The sequence below is a fragment of the Oryza brachyantha genome, chromosome 3, assembly GCF_000231095.2.
Source record: "Oryza brachyantha chromosome 3, ObraRS2, whole genome shotgun sequence".
NCBI lineage: Eukaryota > Viridiplantae > Streptophyta > Magnoliopsida > Poales > Poaceae > Oryza > Oryza brachyantha.
Window position 1 is genome coordinate 9,852,480 of NC_023165.2, and position 20,477 is coordinate 9,872,956.

Consider the following 20,477-nt stretch of genomic DNA (forward strand, 5'->3'; position numbering starts at 1 on the left):
CCCATAATATAAGGCATGCACGTAAGCATGCATGTATTAACTAGAACATATCTTTTATCTAAATTTGATTTATTTTAAATTCTTCACCACTGAAACATCTAATCATATTACATGTATATATGTACCTAGTTAATCTAAATGAAGAGTTGGTTATAACTCGTTTTTATTCTTTGTGTCGGTGATAGTTACGCATTATATTATAGGATGGAGGGAGTATAATGTTTTTGGTAGACTTATATAAGTTAGTACTTATGTACTAAGTTGCATCGGAACACATTTGTAAAATTTGGCCATATACTCGGATTGAAAGCCATATACTCGGATTGAAAATTGAGGATATTTATCCTCTTGACTGATGTTAGTAATCTTATATGACCCCACATATCATTGGTACATGTACATGAGGATATTGTTGACGAACACAATCCGATTACTGTATTTATTGACATAGGGTTTGGCCGGTGCCAAAATTACGTGAAAAACATGCATTTTTATATAGGTTCCAAGTTCTCTTATGACGTGTATTCGGCGAGAGTTACAGAGTATAAGGTGAGGGCAATCACATATAGTAGCAATGTACTCTTCTCCAATCCAACTACAATCCAAATTGGCTAGTAGAGACTTGCTCCTTGGATCCTGGCTCAACATGACTTGTTTCTTTTTGAGATGACTTGTTTTTGTCTTAAGATTCGATGGACTTGTTTTTGTTTAAGACGTTTGATGATCTTAAGAGGTTATTGCATTTATAGCAGTAAGTATCCCCTTCTTCAAGTAGGGCATGCCTTCGTGTACTGGAGAAGTCTTCGACATCAAAAAATCTTCAAGCATGGTTAGGTGGTTTTGAATCAAATGCTTGATCGGACTAATTATTTCATTGACCGAGTATATTTTTTCCCTTTCCCTACGGTATGCTTTCATATATGTATGAAATAGATTATTCTAAGGGACTGTTTGGATTGAGGGACATGAACTAATAGCCCTATTTGCAGTGTAAAAGTACAAAAATGTCCCTGCTGCACATATCCCTGCCGCCCATTCCCTGTCCCTGTCCAGTGGCTGCGCTAGCTATTGTCCGTCGGTGGTAAAATTGTACTCTTCAGCACAAAATTCAGCTCAAATTCAGTAAAATTTCAGCACATATAAACTGTACTATTCAACAGAACATATAAATTGAAAAGGAACAAAACAGAACATATAAATTTCAGCACATATACTCATCACATTTCACCACATATAAATTTCAGCACATTTTAACCAAAAAGAACAAAACAGAACATCCCGAGCTCGACGTAGCCATCGGCCTAGAAGTTGAGGTCGAAGCCGTCGGTGTTCATCCCGAGCTCACCGCCCGCTCCGTCGGCTCCCTGTCCACCGGCGCCGACAGATCCACTAGCGAAACCTCCACCATGGGAAGACGTTGCTCCCTGGGAGAAGAAACGTGGCATCGGGGACTGGGAGAAGATGTCCACCGTGCCGTGCCGTCATCGACTCCAGCCATTGTCTCTGCCGGCGAGAAGCACTGCCGGACAGATCGGAAACGACGCCCCCGATGGAGTGGGAAGCGATTGCTTGGTGGCGGACGGAAACGACGCACCGACGGCCAGGCGGCCGGGATCCCACTCGGTGCCGACGGGTGGGGGGGGACGTCGGTGGCGGCTGAGGCGGCGGCAGCGTGCATCGGTGGAGTTGGTGGAGAAGAGGGGATTTTTGAGGGTTGCACGAGTCGGGTGGAGAAGAGGGGCACCACGTGGAAAGAGGCAGAAAAAGTTCCTAATAATCCCTCCCCAGGGACTACTAATTTTTGAGAGACTAAAAAAAAAGTTAAAAAAAAGTCCTCCTTGTTTGGAATAAGAGTAACTTTTTCCTAGAAGTCTCAGGAACTATTTTAGATCTAAACAGTCTAAGTATATCTAGGACACTAGCAGATATATCCTCGATGATCAAAAGACTTATTGAATCTTGTGTCAAGCAACAGCGGTAACACATCATGTAACAAAAGAACCCCTTATATTTACGCTTATACGTACGCTTTGTTAGCAACTAAATAATATTTTATGAGTTAAAATTTTATAAACATATTTTTATTGATTTAAAAGCAAATACGATAAAATAAACTAAGATGAAAAAATATCATAAATTAACTTTAGAATTAAGTTTTAAAATTCAAAGTATCTTCTACCCTGTTTGTTGGTTGATGCTGATGTACCGTCACCGTTAACCATTGTTCATATCGCTATAAAAGATGAGGAATACGTGTTAAAAATGCTTAAAGCACATAGTGTGGAGCTGTTGGCAAAGCTGGGAGAGAATACCCTGTTAGGATCTTAGGAGAACTTTGATAGATCGATGTAGTGGTGGCTGATGACCAGAATTATGTTTGCGGCGGAGCTCAAAAAGATGTTCGATTATTTGCTTATGGTTTGTTAGGGATTCACATATTCCCCGTCATAATGATAGAGCACTAAAGTCACTAGCACGTGGGCATGTTAAAGGGTGAGATTTACGTGTTATTGATCGCAATGTCACTGTTATAATAGTTGAGACATGTATATATTTGTTAACTGGTATGAAAGGAGTGAAATGTAAGAATTGTTGAGAATCGCTTGCGCTCGGCGGCTCAAGTCTTTAACAATGTGAGGGAGGAGATCAAAACTTGGTTAGAGACAGGATTATTTAAGGAGCAAATGGAGTAGGGGTTGACTTATCTTTTCTATTTTCTTTCCATCATGCTTACTGGACTCAGCAGCAAACTGCTAGGATTGCAAGCTGTTTAATTTTGTTTTCTTCCATAACTTAATGAAATCAGGTCAGCCACGGGATGAGAATCCCGTCCGGTCGAGATATATTATAAAAAAGATGATATCAACTTATTAGTCCTATTTTTATTTTCTGTCATAATCAATATTAACTAGTATCATCTGATATCATTAGCGCCACATGGCGAGGCAACACAGAGGGAGCTTCAGAGTGCGGGAGAGGCACGTGCCAAAGCACGAAGCCGGCGAAGAGGAGCAGTGCAGGCGAGATCGGTGTCGACGGTAAAGCAACGTAGCGCCAGAGTAGCATGTCGAAGATTGGCACAGATGTGCAAAGCAGCACGGAAGAGCGACACCGATGTCCAAGGTGAGTGAAGACTCTTGTCCATAGATAAATCTGTTTCGTAAATTTTTTGTAAGAGTATCTCCAACAGAGTAACTATATGATTCTCCAAGCCAAATTTTAGCTATTTTGATAAAAAAAATTTAATTTTTAACAAACTTGCCAACCAGATGGTGTCCCTCCCACTTGCCAAATTTAGTCATCCAAAATTGCTTTGTCAATTATCTTTCTCCACACATACAGAGAGTTACAAATAGAGATATTGCTGGAGTGTGTAGTTAATATGAAGAGAAATGACCAGATAGTTAAATATTGACTAAAAATAAAGATACGGCTAGAGATGCTTAAACGAAATTGGTTGTCTTTTCTTGGGCCAACCCCGCTAAAAAAACTGATCAAAGCCACCGACAACCAAACAAGACATACGCTGCAGTAACGGCGTATCTCGCCGACTTCGCGTTACTCCAGTCGGCTGTCGCCATGCGTCTCCCGCCCGTCCGCTTCCTGCCGTCGAGCGCGTCGCCGGCGGTGGTGGCGGCGAACGCGCGCATAGCCCGGCTTGCGCGGGCGGGGAACATAGAAGGCGCGCGGGCGGCCTTCGAGGCCATGCCCCTCCGCACCACCGCCTCCTACAACGCCCTCCTCGCCGGCTACTTCCGCAACCGCCTGCCCGACGCGGCCCTCGGCCTCTTCCGCCGCATGCCCTCCCGCGACCTCGCCTCCTACAACGCACTCATATCGGGCCTCTCCCTCCGCCGCCAGACGCTCCCCGACGCCGCCGCCGCGCTCACCTCCATCCCCTTCCCGCCCTCGGTCGTATCCTTCACCTCCCTCCTCCGTGGGTACGTGCGCCACGGCCTCCTGGCCGGCGCCGTCCGCTTGTTCCAACAGATGCCGGAGCGCAACCATGTCTCTTACACTGTGCTGCTCGGTGGCCTACTCGATGCCGGCCGTGTCAATGAGGCTCGCAGGCTGTTCGACGAAATGCCTGACAAGGATGTCGTTGCGCGGACAGCCATGCTATCTGGGTACTGCCAGGCTGGTCGGGTCGCAGAAGCGCGCGATCTGTTTGATGAAATGCCAAAGAGGAATGTTGTGTCATGGACGGCAATGATTTCTGGATATGCTCAAAACGGTAAGGTGAACCTCGCAAGGAAGCTGTTCGAGGTGATGCCTGAGCGCAACGAGGTATCATGGACTGCAATGTTAGTTGGGTACATCCAAGCTGGCCATATCGAGGATGCTGAGGAGCTGTTCAATGCAATGCCAGAGCATCCAGTGGCCGCCTGCAATTTCATGATGGTTGGATTCGGTCAGCGTGGAATGGTGGATGCTTCCAAGGCAGTGTTCGAGAAAATGCAAGAGAGAGATGATGGGACGTGGAGTGCCATGATTAAAGCGTATGAGCAGAACGAATTCTTGATGGAAGCACTATCTACCTTCCGTGAGATGTTGTGGAGAGGTGTCCGCCCAAACTACCCATCGGTCATCAGCATCCTTACAGTGTGTGCAGCACTGGCTGTTCTTGATTATGGTAGGGAGGTTCATGCTGGGATGCTGAGGTGCTCCTTTGACATGGACGTCTTTGCTGTGTCAGCATTGATCACAATGTATATAAAATGTGGAAATCTGGATAAGGCCAAGAGGGTCTTTCACATGTTTGAGCCAAAAGATGTTGTGATGTGGAACTCCATGATCACTGGTTATGCTCAACATGGACTGGGGGAGGAAGCACTTGGCATTTTTCATGATATGAGGTTGTCAGGAATGGTGCCTGATGGAATTACTTATATAGGAGCCCTCACAGCTTGTAGCTATACTGGTAAAGTTAAAGAAGGGAGGGACATTTTTAATTCTATGACTATGAATTGTGCCATCCAACCTGGAGCTGAGCATTATTCTTGTATGGTTGACTTACTTGGTCGAGCAGGCCTTGTGGAGGAAGCATTGGATTTGATAAATAATATGCCAGTTGAACCAGATGCTGTCATCTGGGGAGCTTTGATGGGTGCTTGTAGGATGCACAGGAATGCTGAGATCGCTGAGCTTGCTGCCAACAAGCTATTAGAGCTAGAACCTGGGAATGCTGGACCATATGTCTTGCTCTCTCACATTTATACATCCATCGGGAGGTGGGATGATGCTTCTAAGATGCGGAAGTTCATTAGCTCAAGGAATTTGAACAAGTCACCAGGCTGTAGTTGGATAGAGTATGACAAGAGGGTGCATCTCTTCACATCCGGTGATGTATTAGCACATCCAGAACATGCCACTATTCTTAAGATCTTAGAGAAGCTGGATGGGTTATTGATGGAGTCTGGTTACTCAGCTGATGGAAGCTTTGTGCTTCATGATATAGATGAGGAACAAAAGGCTCATAGCTTGCGCTATCATAGTGAGAGACAGGCTGTGGCATATGGACTATTGAAAATCCCTGAAGGAATGCCCATTCGTGTCATGAAAAACCTCAGGGTTTGTGGTGACTGCCATTCCGCAATAAAGTTGATTGCAAAGATAACTGCTAGGGAAATCATACTGAGAGATGCTAATAGATTCCATCATTTCAAAGATGGGTTTTGCTCATGCAGGGACTATTGGTGAGATGAATGTCTGGCCTTTTCCTTGGCACCTTCTCTTTTGATGATCCTTGCACTTGGTGAGTCTTCTACCCAAAGGCCTTGGTTTCTCGAATCATCTCAATTTGATGATCCTTCTAATGTTTTCTATCTCAGAACAGAAGCCCTTGGTTTTTCAAATAAAACTCACTTAGGCAACTAATAAACACATTATAGTAAAGTTTTTTCTATGGCTAGTTTAAAATCATCGAGCTTTTGTTGTAGGAAACCTACTCAGTATTCGTGTTTCATGACATTCGTCTGAGTGTGACGTCCACCTTCTGTTGCCAGCTCACTGCACATGGTCTATTTGTTCCCTCAAGATAACATGAACTATTCACACTGTAATGCAGGCTGCTACTCTGAGGGACATCATCTTAGAGGTTTGAGTTTTGCTGAACTAGAGTCTGGGAAAGCTGCTATCCTCAGATGAAAACATACGGTCAAATCATTTTCTGGTACAAGATTTACTGTTTTTTCAAGAGGAGCATTTTACGTTGAATCGAAATCCCCAAAAGAATGGTACAAGGTAAACGGTTTTTTATATGTTGACTAGTCATGCATTTCTGTCCATATGTTTGCATTTCACACTGAACCATCATTTTTGAAGATATGCCATCAATCATTTGGGTGCTTCAGCCTAAGTACTTTGCATGTTGCTTTAAATGAATTACTACTAAATTTTGAGACAGTCAGGGCATTAAAAAAAGTGAATTTGTTAAAGTGGTTCAACAAATGCTCATCATGCAGGCAGTTGATCATAAATTTACTCATTGGTACTGAGTTCGGAAGCTATTCCTTCAATTTTGGAACAATCATGTGGATGATTTGATTGGTTATCTATCAAGGCTCAACAGTAAAACGACGGGGCCACAGAAGATGAAGGAGAGTGCCGAGAAGATTCCACTTATTCTAGATTAAAAGCTGCTCAGGACCAGGTATGCCGAGCACGATATTTGGAACAGTTGGCCAAGAGCACATTTGCTCAACAGTAAGCAGGTACCTAATAGCTTTCTTCCATAATATGGGATTGCATTACTTTCTATCTGTCTGCATCAATACTAACCATACTAACCAACTCTAGATTTATTCCTTGTATTGTTACAGATATATGGAAAGTTTTGAAAAATAATATACCATTGCTTGGTATTCAATTTAATTCGTTTTTATCAAATCTGGAATTTGAATATGAAAACTGAATTCATCTTCCTCATTGATAAATTGACGAGGTATAAATTTCATCAATTTTGCTTAGTGTGCAATAATTACTTATGGATCTAGAAGATGTGGTGTGTTGAAATTCTCACTATAATTTGGAAAGAAGATTGAATGAAATAAATGTTGGTTATCATATTTATACCAATACAATCATATTTACTCAAATCTTTGCTCGTATGAAACTTTGAGGAGAAATTTTACGCTCCTTGAGAAAGTACTTAGGTTTTCCAAAACTTTTAGTGTAAAATTTTCATACCTCTAGCAGACTAGCACCTAGAGGTACTAAACCTTATACCTAAAATATAGTATCTCCCGGTTTTTCTTAAGGATGGTAAAATTACGCAATTTTGAGTTGGTGGCGATGGCATGATATTTTTTTCTGGCTTGGCCATATGATTCTATACGCAATTTTATGAATAAAATATAATTTTGTATAACAGATTTTTCTTGGTTGGACGTTTTCTTAACTTTGTTGTAGTTTCACAATCAAGTGATCAACAATTAGGGACTCTGTTTTTGTAGTTTACCATTTACGTGAGATGCACCTGGATAGTAATAAGAAGTTTTCTTTTCAGTTTCACCATCAACGTATAGGGACCCTATTAGTTTTTTTTTTTGTAGTTCGAAAGAAATAAGTTATAGCTTCAAAAATGGAACTACGAGAGACTGCCAATATCAACTAATGGCCGTCAAAAACCCACATCGTCAAGCTGCGGTTTCCATGCTTCATCACATTCTTTTTCTTCTGATTCAGCCTATTGCTTGTTGTCGATTTATTTGACAATGTAAACCAGCTGACGCAATGACTCTATTCACTGTGAGCGCTTGTAGCTTGTAAGTTGTATAAGCAATAAGCTACGGCGTACACAGAGTTGGTAAAAATCGCATTCCAGTATTCCACACACGCTTTAAAGACCAAGTCCGTGTTATATATAAAGGAAAACGACTAATTCGGATCGACCCAAAGGGATTTCATATTCATTTTCCGTTTAGACGATTGCAAAAGTCTGCAGTTGAAATATGTGGGATACTTTAATTATTCGTCCGTAGACAGTTTCAAATTCTTCATTTTTTTTCACAACTGCTGCATAAAACCAAAGTCCGCGTCTGAAGGAAGGAGGATGCAGAACTAAAACCAAAGTACATGTGAACTCCTATCGTGAATTCCACCCCGTGAATATTGTACTCACGGCATGCTGCAGGAACCGAAGCAAGTAAACATGAAGCTCGCGAAGATGCTTCTCCTACTGTCGTTGATTTCACCGATCGTCGTCTCTCTCTGCGACGCGGAAGCTCTGAGGCTGCACGCTACCCACGCCGACGCCGGCCGCGGCCTCTCCAAGCGCGAGCTCCTGCACCGTATGGCCTCGCGCAGCAAGGCCCGGTCGGCGCGCCTGCTCTCCGGCCGCGCGGTGGGCGCCCGCGTAGGCCCCGGGGTTTACACCGACGGCGTCCCCGACACGGAGTACCTGGTGCACATGGCCATCGGCACGCCGCCGCAGCCGGTGCAGCTCGTCCTCGACACCGGCAGCGACCTCACCTGGACGCAGTGCTGGCCGTGCATGGCCTGCTTCCGCCAAGCCCTCCCGCTCTTCGACCCGTCCCGTTCCTTGACGTTCGCCATGCAGCCTTGCTACCTGCCCACGTGCCGCGACCTGCCTTGGTCTTCCTGCGGCGAGCAGAGCTGGGGCGACCGCATCTGCGTCTACTCCTATTCCTACGCCGACAAGTCCATCACGACCGGTCACCTCGACTCCGACACCTTCACCTTCGCGAGCGCCGATGGTGCCGCCGGTGGCGTCTCCGTGCCGGATTTGACCTTCGGCTGTGGCATCTTCAACAGCGGGGTCTTCATGTCCAACGAGACCGGCATCGCTGGCTTCGCCCGCGGCGCGCTGTCCCTGCCGTCGCAGCTCAAAGCCGACAACTTCTCCTACTGCTTCACCGCCATAACGGGGTCGGAACCGAGCCCGGTGTTCCTCGGCGTTCCGGCGAACCTCTATAGCAACGCCACCCACGGCGACCGCGGCGTTGTCCAGTCTACCGCTCTCATCCGGTACCGTTCGGTTCAGCTGAAAGCGTACTACATCTCCCTCAAGGGCATAACCGTGGGCACGAGGAGACTGCCGATCCCGGAATCAATGTTCGCTTTGAAGGAGGACGGCACGGGAGGCGCCATCATCGACTCCGGCACCGGCATGACGATGCTGCCCGAGGCCGTGTACAATCTCCTGTGCGACGCGTTCGTGGCCCAGACGAGGCTCTCCGTGCACAAGCCGACGTCGTCGTCGGTGTCCCAGCTCTGCTTCTCGGTGCCGCCCGGTGTCAAGCCGGACGTGCCGGCCCTGGTGCTGCACTTCGAGGGAGCGTCGCTGGACCTGCCCCGGGAGAACTACATGTTTGAGATCGAAGAGGCCGGTGGCAGCGTCACCTGCCTCGCTATCAACCCGGGGGAAGACCTGAGCGTAATAGGCAACTTCCAGCAGCAGAACCTGCACGTGCTCTACGATCTGGCCAACAACATGCTGTCCTTTATCCCAGCTCAGTGCAACAAGCTCTAGAATTGCATCTTCCTGAGTCCTGACCGGCTTTAGTATACAGGTGCCTTATGAAATAGCACAACAGTGGTTCCAGTTCACGAAAACGCGGTAACCGCTGCGATTATCGCGGTTATCGTGTACCCTGCCGGGGCATGATAACGTTAGGATGCGGTTTGATTTTCTAAATTTCATCCAAATTCAAAAAAAAAGAGATTTTTTGTTAATAAAAATACCAGTGATAGGGATCGATTTATAGAGTTGTTTGTTGAAAGAAATCTATGAAATATGTGAAGCTTTATCAAAGATTAAGGTCCAAAAGATTGCTAGCCCACAAAAAAAAAAAGAAAAAATAGCATTGTTCATCATGGTTCATGGCCCATGAACACACAACTATAATATTTCTGATAGTTATTAGTGTGTGATGGCGTTGGCATTTATTTTAACTTTGAATTGTGTTTTATATTAATTGTCAATTGTGAATTGTCATACATAATTGTTCGAATGTCTCTTGTTGTGCCGATTTTTTAATACAAATACTATGTCCTGATTGTTCCAAATATAGCATATTACTTATTTTTATCCTTGGATTGAAATGCTCACGGTTTTCTGCACAAACCATACAATTTTCTCGTCCAAACCATGGTTACCGCCGTATTTGAATTTAAAATTTTTAAATTTAAATTTATCATGTTTTCCACGAAAGCCGCACAGGTAACCGCCCTACTACTAGTGTGGGCGTCTCGTACGGTAAGTGGAACCGTGGCGACGGCTCGGTGACACGAGGACACTTCAATTCTGATCACTTCCTTCGGAGTACTCTCTCTCGGTCTCGCTGAAGTGCGGCCGTGTTCGTGGGGTTCGGGCAGGCTGCCGATCCCCTGAGTACGTTCTGCACTGCGTGTTTGTTCGCCTTTGCATGCATAAAACGCAATTACTATGACTAGCTACCTTCCTGACTTCCTACCGCGTCCGCCACCATGGGTCAAAAATTACAAAGATGCTATTACAATTTTGCAAAATCGTAGATATGACATCCTAACATATGTGTCATCGACTTATGTGGGACCTACATGTTATTGAGATACCATGTTATTGAGATACCAGTAGCATATTTTTAACTTTATAAAATTATAATAGCACGGTTGCAAATTTCGAGTCCACCGGCGAAGGCATCAGCTGTGAAAACAGGAGGGTTCGAAGCAGGTAATAATCGGGGAAGTTCAATGGTGTGATGACTGATGACTAATTAGCGATGACGAAAGGTTTGTTCCGGCAACAAGATGATTATTGATTAAAGTACGGTAGAGGTCGATCAGGACAAATACCAACTGCTCTGCGATTTCCCCACTTCCTCTGCTTGCGTTGTTATCCGATTATCCTTGTCGATCCACTTGTCCCAGTTGGAAAATTTCCATTTCGTTCCAACAGCTGCTCTTCGAAGCTCGCACACGCGGAGACGCAAGGCCAGAATTTGAGTGTTTGCGTTCCCATTGCATGTTCGAAGATTCAAAAGTAAACTTAACCAGATCTTAGTCGCTAATCTAACCTATAGTATTTATTTTGTGAATTCTGGTTAGCAAAGTTACCCTGTACTATTCAATTTGGTATACTCACTGATTGTTATTTCAGGAATTGTACATTTCGTATTACTTACAATGGTTTGAATTTCATGTAAGACCAAAGCTGTTACTTTTATGCGCATGGTTTTCTTTTAGTACATGAAAGGCCGCACATATACGCACATATATATACGCACCCCTGAATGGCAGACTAGGCTCGTTGATAAACAGTCATAGAAATTAAAATAAAACATTTATAGCAAATACTTCATGTATTTAGGTGTGTTCATGCTCTAAAAAATTTCTAGCTCCACTCAGAAGTGTGCTCCCTAACACAAGTTCATGAGCAACTCCAACTATAAATTTAAAATCTTACATTTTTTTTTGTTTTGAAGATAAGTATTCCACATGTCCATAATTGTGTGTACAGGTATTTAAGCCCTAATTGGAGGTGTGCTAGTGCTAGCCGCCTAGACTCGATGGACACATGAGGAATTGGCGTAATCGTAAACAAAACGTCAAAATGAGAACGGGTGAGGAACAGACCGAGTCGACCACGACCTTGGGACGCTGGGTGGCCGGAATATTTTTGGGTGGAGAAGCGCTCGAATCCAAAAATAGTTGTGAGCCTGCAAGATCATAATTTGTAGTTGCTGACGCTAACACGCGCATAAACTCGTTATATATAGAGTTAATAACAGTTGGTATTTGCAGCGCAACACTCACCTAGCAGGCTAGCTAACACTGGCACGCGGACAGACGCTGAGATCACAGTCAACAGTAACACATCATCAGTTGATGAAGCAACTGATCGAAATGCAAAAGCTAGCATTCTTCATTGTCGCGTTGCTTGCAGCGGTGGCCACTTCTCGCTGCAATGCTGCGGCGGCCATCCGGATGCAGCTCACCCACGCCGACGCTGGTGGGCGCGGGCTGGCCGGGCGGGATCGAGCTGATGCAGCGCATGGCGCTGCGCAGCAAGGCCCGCGTCGCGAGGCTGCTCTCGAGCTCAGCGACCGCGCCGGTATCCCCAGGGGGCTGCGCCGGCGGCGTCCTCGGTTCCTCGGAGTACCTGGTGCATCTGGGAGGCAGTTTTTTAACACACGGATATAGGTATACCTGTTGCTTGCATGTCATCTAAATAGTTATTAAAAAATATGAAAAAAATTAGAAAAATAGTTTAATAGTATGAGTTATATCACTCCACCAACATGCAAAACATGTAAGTTTAAATTCAACTTCTACAAGTTGTAGCAAAAATAACAAAAACAATTATGAATATATGTATACTTAGTTTTAGTTTTGTTTGTTTTTTTTGCTACAATTTGTAAAAGTTGAATTTAAACTTGCATGGTTGTGGAGTGATATAACTCATATTAATCTATCTTGTCAAAAAATTTTTATATTTTTAATAACTATTTAGGTTGTATACCAGCACACGGATATATATAAATCCGTGTGCTAAAAACTATTTCCCGGTGCACCTGGCCATCGGTACGCCGCCGCAGCCGGTGCAGCTGACGCTCGACACCGGCAGCGACCGACCTCATCTGGACGCAGTGCACGCCGTGCCTCTCATGCTTCGATCAGGCCCTCCCTTGCTTTAACCCGTCGACGTCCTCCACGCTCGCCTTGCTCCCTTGCAGCTCCACGCCGTACGTGCCAAGATCTGCAGTTGACGTCGTGCGGCACCGGCAACGTACCCGAAGTCATGGCCGAACCAAACCTGCGTGTACACCTACTCCTACGGCGACAAGTCGGTGACGTACGACCGGCCTCCTCGACGTGGAGAAGTTCACGTTTGGCGCCGGTGCCTCCGTGGGCTCGTCCGTGGCCGGCGTGTGATCTTCGGCTGCGGCATTTTTTACAGCGGGGTGTTCAGCTCCGATCCAACGAGACCGGCATCGCTGGCTTCGGCCGCGGGCCCTCGTCACTGCCGTCGCAGCTCAAAGCGGGCAACTTCTCCCACTGCTTCACCGCCGTAACCGGATCGAAGCCAAGCACCGTACTGCTTGACCTGCCGGCCGACCTCTACAAAGACGGCCGTGGCGCCGTCCAGACCACCCCTCTCGTTCAGACTCTGTACTACCTGTCGCTCAAAGGCATCACCGTCGGGTCGACGAGGCTGCCGCGGTGCCGGAGTCCGAGTTCGCGCTAAGGAACGGGACGACCGGCGGAACGATCATCGACTCCGGCACGGCCATCACGTCGCTGCCGCCGCGGGTTTACCGGCTCGTCCGCAGCGCGTTCGCCGCGCAGGTGAAGCTCCCCGTGGTAGCTAGCCGGCAACGCCACGGGTCCCTACGTCTGCTTCACGGCGCCGCCGCGGACGAAGCCGGACGTGCCAAAGCTGGTGCTGCACTTGGAGGGCGCGACGTTGGACCTGCCCCGGGAGAACTACGTGTTCGAGGTCGAGGACGCCGGCAACAGCTACCTTTGCCTTGCCATGATTGAAGGCGGAGACATGACCACCATTGGCAACTTCCAGCAGCAGAACATGCACGTACTCTATGATCTGCAGAATAACAAGCTGTCCTTCGTCCCTGCCCAGTGCGACAAACTTTAGTCTCGCATCGCCGTGAACATAATTTGTTGTAGATGAATAACTTGGATTTTGTGAGCAACTATATGCCGTACGTACATCCATGTAAAAATTCCTGTGTGTTACCACGAGACTGAGGTCATATGCATATACTTCGATCTCTATTAAGCTGCTATATCCAAATTCGTTCCTATGTAGCCATGTAGGCTGCAAATTTATGATCAAGAATCGGCATAAGAATGCAAGATCAAGAGGGTGATTGTTTGTTTCCTTTTTTAGGAACAAAGTCAAACAACATATTTATAAACAAAAAATAATTCATATATAAAAACTTTTATACACATGTTCTTAGTGATCTAAAAGCAAAGTCTAAAAAATAAACTATGATAAAACTCTAAAATCAACCAAAAATTTAAGATTAAAAATTTAAATTTTGGCTTATAAGTATAAACAAAACGAAAAGACAAGGGTGCATGATTCAAGATTCAAGACTGTAAATTACAGACGATGGATTAAATGTACCAACCAATGCAGCATTTTAGACATTTGTGCTCCCTCGTCTCAGTAAAATTTTCCTGCTCATCTCCCCCACAATACCTTACAGATCTAAACCTGTAACCACAAACAAACCATGTTACTTGTTTAAAAACAATATCTTGCCAACCAAAGAATTTGAAATAGGCAAACTAACCAGTACGGTAGTGATGTAGAAAAATGTACCAAAATATAGGCAAGGAATGGGAAGAAGCCTTGAAGGGCCTAAATCAACATTATGACTGTTCAGGGTATCTTCCTATTGTTATAGGGCTTTCTTCCTTGTATTCATCACAGGAACGTTTCCTGGACTACTAAATAATATAGTTTTTGATATATATATATATATATATATATATTAGATTTTAACTTTTTATTAGTTAATTATATTGTTTATATCATTAAATAGTTATGAAAAAAATCAAATAACAACTTAATACAGCACGCACTATTCATAACACGGTAGAGCAAGTTACTAACCTTAGACGTCGGTACGTCACACGCATTCGTCCGCCGCTGTTGCCCTGGGTTGGTGCAATCTGCAATGTCGAGTAGAAGGGGCAAAACCCTATAACAATAGGAAAAGGCACTTATCCCTTAACAGCGACGAAGCAGCAAAGGAGACATTTCTGTTATTTGCATTTCTTAGTGAAAATTTTCAATCAGGTCTTGTAATAGAAGAGGGAATGTACATTGCTGACCTAAAAACGAAAATATGTCATACATTGTTTAGCAACCAGGCCAATCCCCCTCACCATTCATCATCTAATCTGACCCCATGTTTAGCAGCAAGGTAGAAAGCATTAACGGGCCCTCTACCCCCAGGCTCATAGAGCTCAGGAGCTATTCTATTCTGATCAATCTCTTGGATTACTGGAGTTAACACGTTCCATGCAGCGGCTAATTCATCACTGCGCATGAAAAGATGATTATCCCCATCGAGCACATCCAGGAGAAGATGCTCGTATGAATCTGGCACTTCGACATTGTACCTACAAAATATTTGCCATGATTTAGTACCAGATTTACTATAGTAGATCACGAGATAATCAACGTATTCCCCATACCTATCCCTGTAAAGCATGTTGAGTTCTGAAGCATCTAATTGGAGCCCAAGTCCAGGGATCTTATTGTTTACTTTTAAGAGAATGGCTTCTTCTGGTTGATCACGCAAAATCAGCTCATTTGTGTCAAAATCTGTGCCATGGCCAAAGCGCTCATGGTAGATATTGCCAGGAACATGGTTGAACTGAATACGAATCTCAGCTCTGAAATAAATGAAAATCAGCATTGCTCAGTTATGATCGACAATTTGTCAGATAATACTTTCTACTAAAAAAGAAAAGTGTGCAAGTTATCAGGAAGCCAGGAAGGTGCTAAGCATGCAAAGGTTAACAATAAGGTGCCCAAGCGTGCAGCAGTTATCAGTCATGGTGATCAGAGGATGGTGGACTGTACAAAACAGTTAACAGAAGAGTGCACGTTATGTATATAAATCATTTTGCATATTTCCTTGGAAATTTGAAGGATATTTGAAAAAAATCATGATACACAATTAAAAATATTTGTAACAAAATCAGATTAATTTGTGATATATCAACAAAGAGAATTTATAGAACCTAGAGAATACCTATTCTTCATTAGCCCAATGCCTGTCTTGATAAAAAATGGTACACCATCCCAACGTGCATTGTCAATGTACATGGCAGCAGCAAAATAGGTTGGTGTCATCGATTTTGTATATCTGTCAATTTCCACAGAGGTATCTTTTAGTTGACCAAGAACAACATCCTCAAGGTCCACCTTTCGAATTGATCTGAGCACCTTCACCTGCATAGAACATAGTCCTTCAAATCCTGCAGCGGTTCATTAAGAAACTACTAGGACAGATACTGCTTGTACTCCAGTAATAAGTTGTAGTTATTTTACCTTCTCATCTCGGATATCCTCTCCATTAAGACTTACAGGTGGTTCCATAGCGAACAACGCTATTGTTTGAAGGATGTGACTATGCACTATGTCACGGATTATACCATAATTTCCAAAGTATCTGTAATAGCATATGCTTGTGGAATTAGATGACGTGACAATGCAAAACAAGAGCTCTATGATTTTTTTTTTTGCAATAAAGAAAAGCAAGGCAATTTAGAGATGATTGTGAATTCCAAATTGAACAAGAGATGGAGCTTGCCAGGCAGAGATTTAGTAATAACTAGGCTCAAAATTGGTAGGTAACAACCAGCATATCCCAAACAATGGATTGTTTAATCTGAAACAAGGTAGTTCCTAATCATGAAGTAGGCTAGAAAACACTGTTTGCTCCATGAGGATCAATTCATAGAGGCTCTATTTCCTTCATTTGAATGATGCTAAAAAGAACCAGTCTCATCATCTCTGGGACTAGGGATGGAACTACACAGTGATTTAACAGTACATTTATAACAGAAATGTGAAAAGGAAGAAAGAAATACGTAATTCAACAACATACTCATAGAAATGGCTAATGTTAACTTACTTCCCTTGGATTTCTGCTGCTGTTTCTTCAGAAAATATGACCTGTAACAATTCAGGCATGTTAGCAAAGTATATGACATGATAAAACATAATGTAGATTGAGCTTATGTGAAATATACCTGCACATTGCGTATATAGGTGCGACTCCACAAAGGTTCAAACACCAAATTAGAAAATCTCAGGACTGTGAGATTTTCAATCAGATCCTTCCCCAACAGATGATCAATCCTATGAGATATATAGCATTTAGTGTTTTAGTTGTATACATTTGGAGTTGCAGTTTAAAGAGGTTTAATAGTCTGACAATGCATTGAGAAAAAGGAACACCAGTTTCTTTTTCCAGGCATAAAAAACAGGAAAGAATAGTTTTTTAAACAAAAAATGAAGCGATAGTAGATAGTAGGAAAAATAAATATATGGTATTAAATATAACCTGTAGATCTGCTCCTCCTCAAATCTTGACAACAGTGACTGTGTTACCCGGTGTGAAGTCAAACCAGTGAAGCCAAATGGTTTCTCAATTATTATCCTATTCCAGCCTTGTGTAGTCTGGGCAATGTCAGCTAGTGGCAGTGCAACATCCAGAAGTGCCTCTTGGGGAACAGCAAGGTAAAATATCCTGTTTGCTGCACAATTACCCTTTCCAACAAACATGCTTGTTAATGAACCATATAATCCTTAATAAAATTATTTTCTATAAAGGAATTTCAGGTTTAAATATAACACTTACAATGCGGTCCCACAGAATTAAAACAGCTATAGTAAATTTACCTCTATCTGTGACATTCTGGAATTTAATTTCCCCATTCCATCTTTGTTATCATAACCTGCATCTATATAGTATGTCTTTTTAAGGAATTCATTTAACTTCTCGTCACAATTTTCGCTGCATGTCCACAACAAAGGAGTATATATCAGCATATATTCCTCAGTTTTGGAAATCTAGCTGGTAATAAATTACAGGACAGAAAAAAATATGCCTAACTTTGTTGTAGGAACATCTAATAATTAAAATTACAAAACAACTTGAAAAAGTTTGAGCAAAATATATCAGCATGATGCACAAATGTTGCTGGAAATGATTAGTCTAGTCCCAAGTCCCAACACCACCAAAGCATACATCCATACGGAGCCAGTGTAAACCATATTTGAAAACTCAAGGTAACTAAAGAACATTGGGTGACAACAATGATTTATGGTGATTTCACTCTCTTGAAAGAAAACCATAGTAATTTCAGAGCTAGAACCATAAGCATGGAATTCAGTACCAGTATTTGCTCTATTTAACAGTAAGGAAATATTAGACTAAAACTGCGTAGACATTTGAGTATGGAGTCAGGTTCTGACTGGGTGCTACCAAAGAGACATACTGGTGATCTACCCGGCAGGTCAAATTGGCTTCAATAATGGATCTTAGATCTTCATCCGTTAGTGTCTTCCTAGAATACCCAAATATACCAACATTCTGCAATATAAAATCCAGAAGGTGTGAAATGACAATAACAATCACACCGAGAAGCTGACAAAGAGGCAATAAATTCAAATGTTCAAAGGTACTTAAGGAGTTAAAGCAATATTAGTTTGTAGTAATTCACAAGTACATCAATGCATATATATTGGCACTGGGCCTGACCATACCAGGCAAGGGAGGAACTGGTCATAGATAGAGAATGGAGATTCAGTGGGTTGATTGCAAATATAGGATCACGACAAGGCTTGTGCACTACCCCATGTGTGTGAATAAGATACTTGATGGTCAGTTGTTATTAGGCGATGATAACTGATCCTCTAAGGAAATTCCCACATGATGTATCCTATATTTGGATTAGAGGTTAATCACATTTATGTTATTTAGGCTTTAAGGATAGACAAGTCCCAAACCTATATGCGTGTATAGAAAGTTGGATGATAGGTTGCCAGTCGCCAGATATTAGTTAAGATCTGGTTGAGTAAAGATAACCCATTCTAGCGTTTACATATCAACCAGTAATCCTTTTTGAATATGTACTGAACAGGACGACATCCGGAACATTACAGTAGAAATAAATCAGTTCTTTGCCAAAAGTATTGACAAATATCAAATCGAAGGGAAAATATTTTATAGCCGTCAACAAGCAAGTTAAGCATCTTGTCTTCAGTCAGCTTCTGGCAGGTGTAGTGTGCTATATTGATAACCATCTCCTTCCACTTGCTTGCAAAAAGCATCAAATATAGTTGGGAGGAAAAAAAATTCACTTACCCTTTTTTTCTAACAGTACAGGTTTGATGTAATATTGATGTCAAAACATATTCTAGTATCTGTCTCAGTACAATACTACAAGCTACTGGACTTTTCTTTACACCTATATGGTTGAGGCTTGCCATTTTTGCATATAACTAACTACAGCAAGAAAAAGAGTAACAGGATTCCATTTATATTACCATAAACAGGTAAAAATGAGGGCCAGCAAAAGCTATGACATGTCCATACCCGAGGAAGAAAACCACTGTAATATAGAGCAAATAGAGCAGGGAACACTTTACTTCTTGCCAGTTCACCAGTTGCTCCAATTACAGCAATGCAAAGAGCTGCTGGACTTTCAGGTTGATCATCAAATAGAATAGGATCTTCCTTTAGCACAGGAGGATGGGTTTCAGAGGGGTTAAGTTTTCCATTCTTCAAACTTTTCTCACTCGTCGAACTTTCCACAGTATCGGGGCATGTATTTGATGTTTCACCTCCAGAATCTGCATAAAGGGGTACGATAAGGTGTATACCAAAATTATACATGCAAGCAGATGTCTATCATGCGGTTATTTTATGAAAGCAACAAACAGAATTGGTTTTCCAAACCAAGCCTGCGTGAGCGGTACGTCCCTAGACATTATATTCTAAGTCAGTGGTGTAGCCTCCAATTGATCAGGGACCTCACCGTTGGCTTGGACTTTTAGATTCCTTCGATGCTGCCATCCATGCCTCTTCAAGGTCTTCCGAAACTTCAGCTTTGCAGCGATCAAACATCTCAATCCGCAAACTTGTGTTCTAAAATCAGAAGCAGGTCCCGCAACCTGTGCACACTGCACAGAAGCATCAAGCAGCAATTGATCAGAACACGAAACAATTAAAAATGATGTGATATGAGCTAAAGATGCTCTATACTGTTGTCACTCCCTACAATACCAGCTTGTCAAACAAATCTGTCTCAGCCACCAAGTGAAACAAACTTCTCCAATAGACCAATCAAGGTTGAAGGAAGAAGTGGAGCAATAAAGCTTTAGGCTCTTACTATACAATATAAACACCAATTCACCAAACGCAGTCTCCACAGGTCGGAGCTCTCGCCCTTCCATTTCACCCCTCTCGGTCCAAAGGAACAAGCGAATCGCACATCCATGGATTCAGAACCACAGTCACCACTACAGCACCGTGCGTAAAAGGCTACCCGCGCCCGGCTATTCAGACAACGCATTTCATCAAACAGGCTAGGCGCAACGCAACCGGAGGGAAGAAGGAAACCGGCGGCGGCGGCAGCAGCAGCACAACCACCGCCACCAACCACAGCCCTCACGCGGACTCACCGGGCTGAAGCGCGAGGCCGCCGCCGCCGACGGCCGGAAGGAAGCCGGCGCCGGAGCTGGGTGCGCGGACACCGGGAGCGCCGCCATTCCTGCTGCTGTTGCCGCTCGCCTCCCCCTCTCTCCTGAGTCCTGAGCGAGTCACCCGGCGCAAAGATCGTGTCGGACTGGTGGCAGCCGTGCCAATCACTTTGGCCGTCACGAGGAAATGGATAGCGACGCTCCTGTAGTCTGTAGAGCTTTCGCTGCCGATGGTACTGAGCCGCTTTCTGCACGGTATAGACGAACAGCGGTACTCCCT

General features: G+C 43.6%; 3 protein-coding genes and 1 pseudogene across 6 annotated transcripts; 3 read left to right on the plus strand and 1 right to left on the minus strand.

Moving 5' to 3' along the window:
* Positions 1 to 3,531: 3,531 nt before the first annotated feature.
* Positions 3,532 to 6,821, plus strand: LOC102707017 (pentatricopeptide repeat-containing protein At1g56690, mitochondrial). 2 transcript variants are annotated; one of them, XM_015835077.2, is made up of 3 exons: positions 3,532 to 5,755; positions 6,068 to 6,243; positions 6,465 to 6,821. In XM_015835077.2, the coding sequence occupies exon 1, from the start codon at positions 3,580 to 3,582 to the stop codon at positions 5,698 to 5,700; it is 2,121 nt and encodes a 706-aa protein (XP_015690563.2). In that variant the 5' UTR covers positions 3,532 to 3,579; the 3' UTR covers positions 5,701 to 5,755; positions 6,068 to 6,243; positions 6,465 to 6,821. The 2 variants fall into 2 exon arrangements, with proteins under 2 accessions (XP_015690563.2, XP_040378039.1); XM_040522105.1 differs by having other exon boundaries at positions 6,469 to 6,821.
* A 1,219-nt stretch (positions 6,822 to 8,040) lies between these two features.
* LOC102707657 (aspartic proteinase nepenthesin-1-like) lies at positions 8,041 to 9,894 on the plus strand. The gene has a single exon (XM_006649929.3). The coding sequence runs from the start codon at positions 8,126 to 8,128 to the stop codon at positions 9,491 to 9,493; it is 1,368 nt and encodes a 455-aa protein (XP_006649992.2). The 5' UTR covers positions 8,041 to 8,125; the 3' UTR covers positions 9,494 to 9,894.
* Positions 9,895 to 11,829: 1,935 nt separating this feature from the next.
* On the plus strand, positions 11,830 to 13,816 carry LOC102707942 (annotated as a pseudogene).
* Positions 13,817 to 14,012: 196 nt separating this feature from the next.
* LOC102708224 (inactive glucose-6-phosphate 1-dehydrogenase 4, chloroplastic) lies at positions 14,013 to 20,415 on the minus strand. Of its 3 annotated transcripts, none has more exons than XR_001549977.2 (14): positions 20,180 to 20,415; positions 19,534 to 19,678; positions 19,092 to 19,348; positions 17,992 to 18,086; positions 17,393 to 17,507; positions 17,055 to 17,260; positions 16,741 to 16,849; positions 16,623 to 16,663; positions 16,037 to 16,157; positions 15,738 to 15,937; positions 15,175 to 15,375; positions 14,809 to 15,099; positions 14,588 to 14,646; positions 14,013 to 14,185 (listed from the first exon to the last, which is right to left on the minus strand). XR_001549977.2 is itself a non-coding variant. In XM_006649930.3 (12 exons), exons 1-12 carry the CDS (start codon positions 20,264 to 20,266, stop codon positions 14,859 to 14,861), a joined length of 1,818 nt encoding a protein of 605 aa, XP_006649993.1. In that variant the 5' UTR covers positions 20,267 to 20,414; the 3' UTR covers positions 14,727 to 14,858. The 3 variants fall into 3 exon arrangements, 1 of the variants encoding a protein (XP_006649993.1); XR_423275.3 differs by having other exon boundaries at positions 14,588 to 14,675; XM_006649930.3 differs by lacking the exons at positions 14,013 to 14,185; positions 14,588 to 14,646 and having other exon boundaries at positions 14,727 to 15,099; positions 20,180 to 20,414.
* Positions 20,416 to 20,477: the final 62 nt, after the last annotated feature.